The following is a 15,735-nucleotide window of genomic DNA, read 5'->3' as shown; positions in this document are numbered from 1 at the left end:
TCCAATATCAACTTACATTAGCATAAGCATAGCTTTGGATTTGGAGAAGGCTGAAGTTCTTAATGACCTCTTTGCCTCAGTTTTCACTGGCAAATGCTCTGACCACATCACCCAAAGTCTTGGAAGGCAGACACAGGGACTGTGAGAATGAAGACCTTGGGCCCACTGTACGAGAGGATCTGGTTCGAGACCATCTTGAGAACCTGAATGTGCACAAGTCCATGGGACCTGATGAAATCCATCCGCGGGTCCTGAAGGAGCTGGCAAACGAAGTTGCTAAGCCACTGTCCATCATATTTGAAAAATCATGACAGAAGGTGAAATTCCCGACAACTGGAAAAAGGGAAATATAACCCCCATTTTCGAGAAGGGAAAATGGATGACCCAGGGAATTACAGACCAGTCAGTCTCACTTCTGTGCCTGGCAAAATCTTGGAGCAGATTCTCCTGGAATCCATGCTAAGGCACCTGAAAAACAAGGTGCTTGGTGATGGCCAGCATGGCTTCACTAAGGGGAAATCCTGCCTGAGCGATTTGGTGGCCTTCTATGACGGGGCTACAGAAATGATGGACAGGGGTAGAGCAGTTGATGTCATCTACCTGGACTTGTGCAAAGCATTTGACACTGTCCCACATGACATCCCTGTCTCTAAATTGGAGAGACATCAGTTTGATAGGTGGACCACTCAGTGGATAAAGAACTGGCTGGACAGCTGCACGCAGAGTTGTAGTCAAAGGCTCAGTGTCCAGCTGGAGACCAGTAATATGTGGTGTCCCTCAGGGATCAGTGTTGGGACTGGTCTTGTTCAACATCTTTGTCACTGACATGGACAGTGAGATTGAGTGTGCCTTTAGCAAGTTTGCCAATGACACCAAGCTGTGTAGTTTGGTTGATACACTGGAGGGAAGGAACGCCATCCACAGGGACCTTGACACGCTTGTGAGGTGGGCTGATGCCAAGTGCAAGGTCCTGCAGAGCTACAGGTTGGGCAGAGAAGAGATTCAGAGCAGCCCTGCGGACAAGGACTTGGGGGTATTGGTTAATGAGAAAATGAACATGAACCAGCTTCAGTGTGCACTCGCAGCCCAGAAACCCAACTGTATCCTGGGCTGTATCAAAAGGAGCATGACCAGCAGGTCAAAGGAGGTGATCCTGCCCCTCTACTCTGCACTTGTGAGACCTCACTTGGAGTATTGTGTACAGTACAGACTGTAGTGATAGGGTAATGGATTAAAACTTAAACACAGAAAGCTTAAATGGGATATAAGGAGGAAGTTCTTTACTGTAAGGGTGGTGAGGCACTGGAATGGGTTGCCCAAGGAAGTTGTGAATGCTCCATCCCTGGCAGTGTTCAAGGCCAGGCTGGACAGAGCCTTGGGTGACTTGGTTTAGTGTGAGGCATTCCTACCCATGGAAGGGGGGGTTGGAAGTGGATGATGTTAAGGTCCTTTCCAACCCTAACTACTCTGATTCTATAGCTCCTGCCTCAGCTATTTCTTGAGGGCCTTTCAGAAAGCAGGTGACTGCTTTCTGCACCAATCTCTCAAAAAAACAGGAACAAACTCAGGTGCCTCAACTTACATAAACTTGTTTCTTGGGTAAAACATTGCAATGCCCAGCATTAAATCATCCCAGACACTACTTACAGACAATTTATGTACCTAGACTCCCACTATCTTTAATAGGTATCCACATTCAAGAACGAAGAAGAAAAAGAACAGCACTTGAACATCATGAATAGCAAGCAGGATGGGAGAGAGATGCCTTGCAGAAGCAAATGAATGTCAATTAGGTCCAAAGTTTGCTTCAGAAAAGGAAAGTGAATTAATTCCTGTGGGTGATTAACAAATACTCATTAGTCAATTTGTTCAAAAAGTCTTTTGTATTGGGTATTCAGATTAACACAGTTCCTGAAATTGATCTCTTACAGAAAATAGCTCAAGTACGTAAACTCCCTAGACTTCCCCATAATAAGAAGCGGTGTACATACCATAGAGATGTTTTAATGCCTTTACCAATCTCTTTTTGTTTGTCTAGCCTTATTTGTGATGGAAAAACAAAAAAGGGATTCTGCAAGCAAATCTGCTGCAGAAAGACAACTAGGAAAGACACAGGGCCTACATCAGAACTGGACATGGGAACTGGTGACAATGGACAAGGAGAAAGCCAATGTATTTCATACCTTCTTTGTCTCACTTTTTACCCAGAAAGACTGCTCTCGGGAATCTTAGGTCCTCAAGACTAGAGGGAAAGGCTCCAGCAATGAAAACTTAGTCTCAGCAGAAGAAGTTAGGGAGTACTTACAGAGAACATGCAAAAGTATTCATCCTTGTAGCAAAGGAGGCCAAGACTATTTTGTGGTGCATTAGGAAGAGTGTGGAGCCAGTTTGGCATAGATCCATGAAGATAAATAAGAGACTGGAGCATTTGACACATGTTGAGAGGACAAGACGGATGAAACTCTTCAGCCTAAATAATAGAAAGCTCTGGGGAATCTTAGCAATGTATATAAATATCCAGTGGGAGAAAATGAGCAAGAAGAAGCCAGACCCTTCTCAACAGCATTTACTGACACGACATGGAGCAATAGGCAAATTTTCCTGTACATGGGAAAACTTTATTACTGTGAGGGTGATCAGACACTGGAACAGGTTCTCTAGAGCAGCTGTGGAAATACTCAAAACCCAGCTGAACACAGTCTTGGGAAACCTGCTGTAGCTGGCCATGCCTGACTAGAGAGGTTAGACTAGATGGTCTCAAGAGGTCCTTTCACCTAAACAATCCTACAAGTCTGTGAAATTAAGTAGTACATTTCCTTAGGCCCTCACTGGAAGTAAGGTTTTTGTCTATTACCACTAAAACACAAAAGCACTCAAAAGCAGTCATGTAGCATGAACTGAACAACAGATTGACCAAATCAAAAGGCCAAGTTACCTCACAAATTGTAGACTGCGTGTAATTTTTATTCTTTTTTCATCATTTACAGGTACAGCAACTATACAAAATACAAAGAAAAAAAACACCTGACAAGTTCCTGTTGACATTAGATGCAGAAACAAATGTGACAACATCATGGTAACTGCCACTGACCAACCTCAAAATGTATTTAAACAAAGATTCTCAGCAAGCCCTGAAGGCAATTGCCTTCCTACTCTTGTCTTCTTCAGACATTTGCCACACAAACATGATAAAAATATAACAGACTAGAAAGCTACTTGGTTCATATTAAATGACATCAAAACCCAGCAACTAAAAAGTGAAAGCCATTTCCTCCTTACAAATTCAGAGGCATAACAGATTTGTAACTAAGATTTTAGACCAGTCTAAAGTATCTAATTTCTTTGTTTTAACTTAATTGTCCTTTAATAGCAGACTTTACAGGCACAGATCCTTTAATTTTTGTGATTGATCACGACTTTACACAGGGTGTTTATTGGTGGGGTTAAATGATTTTTTCAGACTTACTTTTACATGCATGTAGTTACTGATATTCACATGTCTAATATCTTTCTTCCCAGCAATCCCAATGCTTCTACCATTTCAATTACTAGGCAATGAACTGTAGCAAAGGAGCATAAAGCAATGAACACAACTGCACAATTCCGAAGACAGATGTGCTTCAGAGCAGTAAAAAACAGTGATAAATAGATTGGAAAACTGCAACTTCTATAACAAGTTGACTGGAATAAAGGAAATAATAAACACAACTAATGGAAATCAAAATACCTGTTATTGAGCAGTACACTATGTGAGGAGCAATCTTTTTAATGTCTTCATAACCTAGCCCTATTTCAGCCAGTTTCCCTGGGATGTAGTTTTCCACAAAAACATCAGACACTGCTGCAAGCTGTAAAAAACAAAAAGAATAAGATTTGTTAATGAGCTGCCACAAGTTCAATAAATTCTTCATGTAACTTCATTTCAAAATCTAGCTAAGCACAATGGCTCCAGTCTTTCTGACATGAGAGAACTTATGAACATAAAGATTTTTTTTTAGCCTGTTGGACTGTGCATCTCTATAAACTACATATTAGAGATGCTACATAACTACAAAGACACCTGTCAAAATCCTAAAGTGACTAGAGAAATCTATATTATCAGCATCACATCAATTTTGCAAGACTTGACAACAGTTTACAGAACAATAGATACCTCTACACCTGCACTTAGCTTGAGGAAAAGGAGGGAGCAAAAATGCATCTTTATTCTTCATGCTTTCTCTACACTGGAGCCAAACAACAATAACAAATAATGATGCTATCAACTTCATAAAACCAATTATTAGTACTCTTTCGAATTTTTTGCCTAGATTTTGGAGGCGAGATGGGTTATTTTTATCTTATTTTTTACAAAAACTCCACACAGAGGAGAACATGCATACATACTGATGTGTGTCAACCGTTTGCTTTATTGAGTGAGAGAGCATGCATGAGACACACTGACCTATCAGCTAAAGGCAGTGGAAGGGAAGGAGTGCCATCAGTTCCCTGTCAATTGAACCCTCCCAAGCTCTTCATGAATAAGTAGAAAAGCTAATTAGTTAAGGCTAAATACTCAGGAGAAAGGTATTCTCAAGGCTATTTAAATGAGCTTCTGACAATAACTGCTGAGTAATGCTCTAGAGAGCTAGTGAGCCATATTACAACAGAAGGATGTCAGAGCATGGGATTGGTGCACATTCCAGCACCAAAGAGAAAAAACAGTTTTCATTCAGAAAGAAATACAAATATTTGGAATGTATTCAACAGTGAGGCAAAAGCACTAGGAAGGAAGGCAGGGCTACAAATGACAAAGAATAAACATAAAAGACCAAAGGATAATTTCATGGAAGTCGTGTAATTAGGAAATAGCAGACCCTTGGATAAGTATTTTGTAGTGCTGTGCCAAAGGAAGAAAAGCAGCCAGGACTTGTGATTAACACATTTCTTCAGCTCACTTGATACTACTGATATTATCAAGGCCATGCTCTTCTCATATACCTGAAGATTCTCTTTTCCTTTGATTTTGAATATAATTTTATATTCTGAGATTTTCCCTCTTCTACCTATGCAGAATTTATGAGAGAGGGAAATGAAATATATTCTAACCATGCAAGCTTTCTTAATAAAAACCAAAAATTACAACTTCAATACTTTTTATTATAGGGCTTAGACTCAGGACACAACTCATTTATGTATGAGTAAGCAGTGTCATAAACTCAAATTGCTTCCTGTCATCAGTTACTTTACAGACATGAAAACTACTTTTCATAGTAACAGATATATTGCTGAACAACACTTGATTCTATACACATCAGTCATGATAGAATTTCTTACACTATAGCTACTGTAAGAAATTACTTGATCACAGGATCTCATTTCCACAGCTACTGTGGCAAATATTTACAAGAGTTTGTTCTCCCACTGGCATTTCCATAACATCACACTTTAGGAAGTAATTATCATACATTCTTGATTATTTCAGAGATACAACCATAAGAGAACAAATAATATTGCTGAAACCATTTGTCTGTACACTTACTGCCAGCTATCCTATATTTAGCATCATGCTAGCTCTAGATTTACAGTGGTATAAGAGATCTTACCAGTAGGAAAAGGGTATGAAGCCTGGCACTGAGCTGACAGAGAAGACACTGCTCTTGCATGACAAATGAGGGAGAAGAAACTTGCTGCTTGAAGAATTACATGAGATTGGAAATTAACCAGGAATCTGAGCCTCAAGCACAAAGGTTATATCTCAAATTCTTCAAATCGACAGCCATTCAACTCCACAACTCATAAAAAGGTTCTCCATATTGAAGGCTATACATTTAAAAGCAAAATCAAGCAGTAATCCTCCTGCACAAATACCAAGATGAGAAAAGGGGAACTTCAAGCCCACACATGTGGGATCAGTGGATATTTTATATAGAACAGTTTTTCTTACACCATTTTTAAAGGTCAAGTAACAAGCTAGTCTTCTTATGCAAGGCAAACAATTTTAGAAGTCCTTATTTAGGATGTGACTAGTTTATTCAAAAACATCTGTCTCATACCATGCAAATTTATTCCAAAAAGTGTTTGTTTTCAAAAGCTTTAGAAGATAAACATACAGCTTCCTATCAAATCAATAATAAATGGTGCTGTACTGCAAAGAGAAAAACCATCACAGAATCCTTGGCTTATAAACTCAAAGTACTTCCAGATAAAGCATCTTAAATATAGCTGACATGGAAGAAAAAAAGGTCAAAAGTATCAGAATACTTAGTCCCTTTCATTTTCATGCAATATTCCCAACAAAAAATGCTACTAGGCAAGTTACACTTATTGCAGGACACATACAATCTCACTGTGAAAAAGTGATTTAAACTGATACTGAAACAGCCAGCTTAATAGAAGCTTAACAGAATGAGCATATAGAAGCCAGCTTACCTCCTTTGATGTGTTAGTATTGCAGGGCTAAAAAAACACACCAGCAAGCAGCAGATCTTATGTTTCTCAATAAATAGGAAAATTGACAAAGGTCTCACAGAATGTGAAATGTGATTTTTTAGGGTTTTTTTCTTAATGGAAAAAATTGATCCCCCTTAGAAGACCTTACATTCTGAACTCAAATACGGAAAAAAACACCCAGATACTAAGCCTGACCTTCAGGACAGTATTTCTTAGATAGATGCACAGCAACAGAAACCATGTCTACACCAGGACATTCAAAAACCTGCAAACACTGGAGCCTAATGCCTTCTCTTCATAAACTGCTCACTGATTTCATCAGATCAGTCCAGCCTGAATCTTTCTAATCAAATTGTAGAGTAAGATCTAATACAGTAACAGTAAAAGGAAAGCACTAGGCTGTTAGACCTTTTCCTCACAATATTTCATTTGAAGCTTCTGATGACATTTTTATGTAAATTTTATATCTCAAATCATTAGAAATTAAATTGAACATCAAGTCCAAAAGCTGAGAGTACAGAGGCTATATATTGTAACTTAACAAATTTACTGCACACATATCTGGTCTTAATTATCAGGTATTAAACTAACACTTGAAATGCAAAGTTTATTCTTTATTACTCAGGATCAAAACAATACAAAACAGGCAGAGTTTGATATCAAAACCTACCTCTCTGATTAGCTTTGCTCCTTTTGAATCCTTCATGTTGATAGCTATACTCTGGGGATAAAAAAAAAAAAATATAACAGTAACTTATATAAAGCCCTTCTGGTAATTATCAGCCTCTTCTAAACATAACCAACAGTCAACTTTCACATTACAGCTAAATCAAAGAAGTAGATTTTAACATACACACTACCTTCCCCACCAAAAAAACAATCTGTTGTTAAATCAAACTGAACTGTGCCACCAATGGATCAGACAAGCACCAAAACAAGTCTGACAGATGTGCAGTCTGTTCATTGTATGTTTGCACAGCACCTACTCCTGCAAGGACACAGGGATACCAGAAACATTTGTTTCAATGGCAAAAAGCCATTAAACGATTCAGACATGTCATGATGCTTCATCATAATCCTCAAGTTTCACAAGCTACTCTTAAGCCAACCCAACCGTGGCATGATACACTCTTCCAGCTGCAGCTGATGCAGGTCAGCTGAGTTGATGGATCTGAAAGAGATGGAACTTCAAAATAATCCCTACCTGCAGCAGGGCTCATTTTCAGTCAGTTTGCACCAGTATCTGAGGACTGGCAGGACCACTCCTGCCTTTCTGGGTTTGCCTCAGCTGACTACAGCAGCATACCAGAGGTTTTCAGCCTTTTCTGTTCCCAACTGTTTGTTTTTTTTCTGAAATTGACTCATAACTTAAAGCCAATCTAGCTATTGCTCCATTACATATAGAGAAGTGTTACATCTTCAGTTGTAATTAAGAAAACATAGGCTTATGTTCAATACTGCACTCCCCTTACCTTTTTATTTCTATTGACACTGAGAAAATAAACACTTTCAGCTCCGATAAAAGGTGGGCCCCAGGCTCTTGTATCATCACCAGCTCCTAAAAGAAATACCATCACATTTTCTTAGTTGGCCAATATCACATTGCCAACAAATAAGAATAATAACTTTTCTGCCAATGTCATATTTCACCACTTCAGCTTCATCTAGTAAGCAGGACTAAAATCAGTTTAACATGCAGATTTTAGGATTTTCATGTTTAAAAAAAAACAGACCCTAAAAGTGAAGGTAATTAAGCAAATTGGACACAGTGGTTGCTAGTGCTAGGATTACTATGGGGCTTTAAAATGATAATATGTAGCCCCACACCACTAATGTATTTGCAGGTTTTTGGTTGGTTTTTTTGTGGGTTGGTTTGGAAATATGTTTTTTGGGGGGGGGATGAGGGTTTAGAGGGTTTTTTGTTTGCCTAAAATTATGGAGTTGTATCTCTGCTTTAAGTTATAAAACATAAAAAATGAAGCAATCTGGAAGAATTTAGTTGAAGCTTTTGTCCTGCACTGAGTCAGAGTGCACATGGTCAATAAGCTATTCTTGAAACACTCAATACACAGCACAAAGGTATCACTGATCAGCACCAACTTGTTAAACTGCATGCTGCCAAACACCAACAAGAAGCAAAAATCTATTGCTAGCGCAATCCCTCACCTCCAGCCCTTCCAGAAATGCTCCCACCTTACAAGGCAAGATGGCATTAAAGCTGCTGCAGACACTGACATCATTGCAGCATTATTGCTTAATTTCCAATTTTATATCTTTGCTAATTATCACAAAGGCTGGCAATCTGTGGAACAATGGCTGATGCAGCGTGGGCACACAAATTATGAAGGGCTGAATAATCCCTGATTTTGACTTGCACAACCCAGGCTTGAAACTGGGTGAATGACAGTGAACTGTTGTGCACTGGCTGCAAAGCAGTGGGCATCTTGTGCCCAATCCCAAGGTCTCAGCATTAGAAAATGGCATTTATGGAGAGTGCAGGCCACAATCCTAAGTCAGCAAGTGCCTACGTGGAGCTTGACATGAACCAAGGATGAAGAAAGCTGTGGGTAAAGAAGCAAAAGTAGCGGTGCAAGCAAGATGAGAGGAAAGTGGAATGTGTTAAGACACAATAATGAGCTGTTAGCAAGTTTTGGAGACCAGGCTCTCATCCGCTTAATGTAACCAAATTGTATCTTAGTTGCTGTGTGCTACACTGTACATGTATCCACTAATACACTGAGTTATTGATTATGTATCCAATCTTAATACAGCCAGTTACTGTGTATTTATCAAAGTATAATACACTGAGCCATTGCAAGCAGACGCCGAGACTAACATGGAAATTCTAGCTTAGCTAATAGCTATGTATAGATAGGCAGGTGGACAAACTAATGTAACCAAAGAGTGTTTAGTAGCTCATGGGCTATCAGTAGCTGTATAAATATAGGCGATCATGATCAATAAAGTGAACAAGATGTGTAACTCATATTGAGTTGTCCTCTTGATTCTGGGTTCCTCCAACAGCAATCTATTAGAATTAAAACTAAATTTGAATTCCAATATAATCATCATCCCAAATTCTAGCAAGCATGCACATCCCTATGTCTATTTCAGTATCTAGACTTTACCTACTTCACCTGAGTGAAAGCTGTCCTTTGCAAGGCAACAAAGAAGACTGATACTAGCACAGATGCAGAAACAAGCTGAAAGACCAGTCTTACACAAGCTAGTATGCTACATGACAATGGCTCTGATAACAAAGTCTACAGCCATTTAAAAAGCAAGTATGGCAGAAGTCATGCAAATATATAAATTCCTTATCAACTTTCGTACTGTTCAGTATCTCAAAGAACTATTTTGGTTCAAGCAGGAAGGCATGTTACCACTTCAAGCCATTCAAAACAAAGCAGTTCAATAATACTTTCCATGTAGGACACTAATGTGGCTACTATCCCTTAAGTATTAACACTCTTGTGATGTAGACACTTTCTCACAGAAAAAGTTCATTACTCATATTCTAAACCATTTGAAATTCAGAATTCTCAGGCTGCCCCTCATCTTCAGTCAAAAACTATGACGTAAGTCTCCAAAACTGTTACTTCATACTTAATCACTGACATAGCTCCAGTCCTACTACCTAGATACCTGGCATAAGACCACAGTGTAATCTGAACAGTACAGAATGGATGCAGCTTCTGCCCTATCAGAGAAGTTAAAATATTTGAAGCAACAGTGAGTGATTAAGGATAGCCCATAGCCCAATATGACAAAACTTTGGTTAGACATTCAATGTTTTGTTAAATGTTCAAACATTGTTTTTGCTATTTAAAATACAGGGAATGCAATATGTCTTACTGTCTCAAGTGTGCAACTATCTCCACCAGCTCCCTTCAAAATTAAGTTTGTTTTTGTGGTATTAAAAACATGGAAATTTAAAGAAGGAAAAGATACATGACATAATGAGGCATGTAATTATGCCATAGCAGCTGCACAAATGTATAATGATGCATAAAACAAAGCCAAATTCAGGGAATGTTTCTAAAAAGGAGCCGAATGCCTTGCAATTGACTGTTATTCTTGTATAGTCTTACAAATTAAGAAGTGTAGCTATTTCACAAGATTAAAACATTTTTTACTATTACCCAATCCACAGCAACTCTTTGAGTAAGACGTGCATATGCTGAGGGGAACAAGAAAACCATTTAGTTACACTAAAAAATACAGAAAAAACACAATAAATACAATAAATACTATTTATGAATCTTAATACACAGAGTCCAATGAAACTCCGAAGGAGCTACACAAGTTTCTGCATCTGAAAACACACACCCAAAGCTCAATCTCTTTCAGCATGAGCATGAAAATTTTCATGCAAATTCAGAAATCTCCCTTTTCCAATTAATTCCACCTATGCAGGAATTATTAGATCCAGGACTTCAAAGATACAACTACCTCATACAGAAAACAACTCTGTTCACTTTGTTATCTGAAACTCTAGCAGTATATTAAAATCCTTCTCAAGAAAAAGTCACCTTATAGTCCACCAGTCAAACGCTTGCCAGTCCCACTACATCTGTATAACATTACATAAAAGCACTGATAACAAACAGCATACATACTTTAAATGCCCAACAGGTTGGAAAATACCTCTTTCTTTTAATCATGAAGCTGAAAACGCAAAAAAACACCTTGCCCATAATTCTTATGTAACTAATAGCTGCAAGGTTTTACAAGTTTATCAAATGTTGCATATCAGACACTACAGTTAAACCATTTTAACCCTCTCACCACATCACAAGAATTACCACACACCTAAGCATGCCCAATCCCATGCAAATTTAAAACCTAAAAAAACTCCAAACAACTCAAAATCAATTTAGTTTTGAGTGACAGACTAAGGCATTTCAAGTGGTGACTCAGTATTGTTCTATTCATTAATAACTGAAAAAGTAATCTAACCTTATAGCTTCCACCTTCTCACTCTTCTAAATGTACACACAGGCTACTTCTGATCAAAACACATACACAGAGCATGGTGTTAACCTTAAAGTAAACAGATCACACATGTATAAGCAAACCTAGCCCAAATTCTCATTATGTGGGGTAATTAAGCTACCGGGTATTCTTCTTATATCCAAAACAGAGATAATTAAATTCTCACCTGGTCTTTCCACTTTGATGACTTCAGCCCCTAGATCTCCTAAATTCATTGTGGCAAAAGGCCCTGCAAGCACCCTGTAACAACAGAAACGATTATTTCCTTAATTTTTCTTATCACAGTATTTGCATCTAAACAGACTACTCCAAATTACAGACAAAACACAAACCTTGTTAAATCAAGAATTTTCACACCATCCAATGGCTTTACATTACTAGCACCTGACAAGAAACAGAAAACAGTGACTTATACTTGATCCCCCCCCCCCAAGATATGTTTCTCATCTGCAATTGCAACACTACTTTTAGGACACTCACCCATCATCCTCCCCCATCTCCATCCCCAAATAAAGGATAATAAAGCTTTCTACCCAGGTAAGTTATTCAGAGTATATTGCATGAAAAAAAACATTTCAAAGTTGGAAAGCTTTGTACTTAACATGGCATCATACCTAGCAATTCTACAGTTTTCACAAGGGCCTTCCACAGACACTCATAAAGCTTTTAAAGACTAATTTGAAGAAAGATCCAATAAAAGGACAGCAAGCAACATCAAAATGACACAAACTGACACTAACAGGTAGTAGACCAATGTGAAGCACAGAATCCTCACAAACTGTTCTGACCCGTGCATTTTGTGCACTCACATCACACACACAAAATAAGGTAGAGTATATAAACCAAGATACTTATTCTATCTTGTGCAAGATAACTGTTAGGAAATGACAATGCTTTCATCCTCCCCAACCTGACTAGCTCTAAGAAACAACAGCAGTAGCAATAAACATCATAGACAGAGCAAGCAGTCTCACAGTCTAGACCACAGGTTTGCCACCTATCTCTCAGGTAACCTTGGGATACCCTCAGCTAATTCAGTGTCTTGAAGTCCAGACTGGAGACACTTCACCACACTGCATGGATGGCAATTCCCACAAATTTCTAAGTTACCATTTAGAATATGGTCTCATACCATACTCACAAAAAAATTACCTGGCCATTAACACCACAAAAACTACACAATATTGTCATATTAAATTGACAGAGGGCAGATTTAAAATAGACACTAGGAAGAAATTCTTTACTATGAAGGTGGTGAGGCACTGGCACAGGGTGCCCAGAGAAGCTGTGGCTGCCCCATCCCTGGCAGTGTTCAAGGCTGGCTGGAGAGGGCTTGAAGCAACCAGGCCTAATGGAAGTGTCCCTGCCTATGATTCTATGTTCTCTTTTTGGTGTTTGACCAGGTAAGAGAAAGATTTAAAACATAGGGGCAGTAGGTAGAGAAACACAGAAAAAAGTAGTTGAAGCATAGATATCCTTGTAGAGCAGGGAAGCAAAAAGAACCACAGTCCCTCAAAGCATGCAAGTGCAGTGCATCTCCTGAATCATGCAGCAGTCAACAGCTGTGTCACCTGCTCCACACTCCCTCCATCAGTCCTGAGCCAACCTTAACACACTCCCATAACTCTCCCCCCTACCTTTCTGTATCTATGATAAGAAGGAAATAGAGAGGAATGCATACAATTTAAAACCTACAGCAATATGAAGCAGTATTGGGAATTCAAGGCTCTGTTAAGATGTTTTCCTTCACTGTACTGATTTCTGTGAGAACACTTTCACCCCTTTCTTTAAGTAAGTTTCCTTCATTATTATCAATCACTCCAGAGGGACTTGACAGGTTTTGGTTTGTAGGAAGTGCCAGTGCAACCTCAATTTTATCAGGTTGGCTGTAGCTGAGAAAACACTTAACCCTATGGTTGGTAAGGAACTGAGCACACTATCACAGTGGCATTACTGTTTACAGAAAACAAGGAAACAGCTTTACTGAGAGCATGCTCCCCTAAAAGCATAAAAATCATTTCAGGTAACAAAAAGGGTCCACCTTTCTCTAATTCTTTCTACATCTTTTAAAGCAGTGCTCCTTACTCAACAACTCAACAACTCTCCTCCTAAGCCAGCACTTAGTGTTACTTATGTTTCTCACAGATAAACTACCAGAATAGCAACTTTGAAGAGCCATAAGATTTTCTCTCATCTGTGGCCAAGCTGCAGGAATACATAGAAGATACTCCTCAGGGAAGCCTAAAAAGTATTAAAATGAGCCTGTAAATATACATTTATGCATAACTAAGACTGAAGAATCCTTACAATTATCACTCACATTGTAGTAACATCTAACACTCCACTTAGGGATTAGAAATCTTCTTTAGTCAGAAGAGAACAGGGGAGTACAATTGTTTCATAGACAAACAGACCACTGTGAATTGCTTAATGCCAACAAATAACACCCATGTGCACAATGATGAAGAAATGAGAGAAAGAGGAGAGATCAAAAGCTTGCATCTGAAAACCTATGGGGGGAAATAAAAAAATCTTGAGTACTGTCAAGTCTCTTCAATTTAAAAGAGATTCAGAAAAGAAAACATTTAGGACCTAGACTTGCCTTCCAGCAAGACACTAACTGGTTGAAACAACAATTAAAGACTTGTTGACCAAGAGAGAAACAGCAGGTCCAGTACACTACTCCCAAGTACCAGAGTGCTACCAACCCCACATTGCAGAACAAAAAGAAGCAAAGAAAAGATATCAGAATTGAGGACTTCCTGGCCAGCAGCATCTCCAGGTTGCTCTCCCTGTCACATATCACAGTTAAACCTTTCCTGCAGCCTGTTTTCTGTTGGAATTCTGGCTCAATAGCCTAAATCCTCTAAAATGTGAACTCACACTTTCTCATATATTTTTTTTTCTTTTAATTGCTCCAATATCCTGATGAGTCAAAGAAAAAATTCCACTTTCCCAACTCCAACCATACGTTATTTGTAAACTCTTTAATACCATGATGCTTGAACTTACTGCAAACTACAGTCATATGAATCTTTTATTTACAACTTTGAGGAAGAATAAATAGATCCACTCCATTCTCAGTATGGTTTAAACTTCACAAACTCGGCAGGGTGTTCCAAGGTTGGTCTAACATAATACCAGTAAATGATCAACAGAGATCATTCTGTAAAATGTAAGTTAATTTTAATGTTTTATTCCCCCCTCAAAAAAAAAAAAAAAATAAAGCACCACAACTTGGTACTTGTACATGATAGAAGAGAACACTGAAAAGAGAGCTGAAAGTATCCTGCATATGGTAGTGGATTGGAACGAGATGACCTTGAAAGTCCCTTCCAAGCAAACTGTTCTATGATTTTTGCACAATTACAATTTCACAGTTAATAGATTCCATTCCAATTACACCCAGTTCCAGAGGACATCTCATCCTTAAGTCTATTGTCTCTACTTCAATTGCACAATCAGTATTTTTTAGTTCATACATGCAGCAAGTTAAGACCCAAGACAATCACTGCTATGGATCAACTCACTACCAATAGGTACACTTGGCATGAGCATCTTAAGAAGGGTAACTCTAAACTTCCTTTGATTCTAATGAAACCAATGCAATTTCATTAATCGCTATTTTTCACCAATGCAATTTTCCTGTGTTGTTAACAGGAGAGCAGAAAGCCAGAGAAAAATGACTTGGTTGCAGCTCGGTTTTATTTGTCTTCATTCAAACAAACGCACAACTTCATGAAGTCAAGAGTGTTGCAACCTTTGAAACACCAGGCCTAGAACCGGAGAGCAGGCATCCCCCCCCAGGTTTCCTCATAACCCATCTCATTCCTTACCCCAGCGCAGCGCAAAGTCCAGCGGCGGCTGCACTCACCTCAACCCCGCAGCCCAGCAGGGAGCTACACACACCAACCACCCTGCTCACCACCCGCTCCTCGCCCCAGCACCGACTTCCCCTCACAAGACCCCACAGACGGCCGGCAGTGCGACGGGCTGCAGCCAGACCGCCCCTCGCTCAGGTGCTGCACGTCCCACCGCCCCCCGCCAGCAAAACGGCTCCGACCCTCACAGCACCGCCTCAGAGGGATGTAACGGGCAAAGGGACAGAATGGAGCCTGAGGAGGGGGGCGCGGCGCCGCTACCTGCCGGGGGAGCGCCTCCGCTCCGCTCCCCGCCGCCGTTGCTAGAGAAGGCAGCGCTCAGAGCCCTGAGGCAGCGCGGTGCGGCACTGCCGCCGGCACCCACGGGATGCAGGCTCCTCCACAGCCCACCACACCGGCGCGTCCTCCGCAGCCCACCGCGCAGCAT

At 39.7% G+C, this 15,735-nt stretch overlaps 1 protein-coding gene across 2 annotated transcripts in view; it reads right to left on the bottom strand.

The window, feature by feature from the left end:
• Positions 1–15,735, bottom strand: part of SUGCT (succinyl-CoA:glutarate-CoA transferase) — a 309,704-nt gene extending 293,969 nt beyond the window's left edge. The window contains exons 1-6 of one of the 2 annotated variants that reach the window (XM_005146978.4): positions 15,570–15,735; positions 11,760–11,811; positions 11,594–11,667; positions 7,905–7,990; positions 7,103–7,153; positions 3,728–3,848 (exon numbers count right to left, since the gene is read on the bottom strand). In XM_005146978.4, the coding sequence (XP_005147035.3) occupies positions 3,728–3,848; positions 7,103–7,153; positions 7,905–7,990; positions 11,594–11,667; positions 11,760–11,811; positions 15,570–15,735 (550 nt within the window). The remainder of the gene's footprint in view (positions 1–3,727; positions 3,849–7,102; positions 7,154–7,904; positions 7,991–11,593; positions 11,668–11,759; positions 11,812–15,569) is intronic. The other variant, XM_031047163.2, reaches the window with a different exon arrangement.

The sequence above is a fragment of the Melopsittacus undulatus genome, chromosome 1 (genome assembly GCF_012275295.1).
Source record: "Melopsittacus undulatus isolate bMelUnd1 chromosome 1, bMelUnd1.mat.Z, whole genome shotgun sequence".
In the NCBI taxonomy this organism is placed as follows: Eukaryota; Metazoa; Chordata; class Aves; order Psittaciformes; family Psittaculidae; genus Melopsittacus; species Melopsittacus undulatus.
Note: the sequence above shows the minus strand (reverse complement) of the source record. Positions and strands in the feature narration are given on the sequence as shown.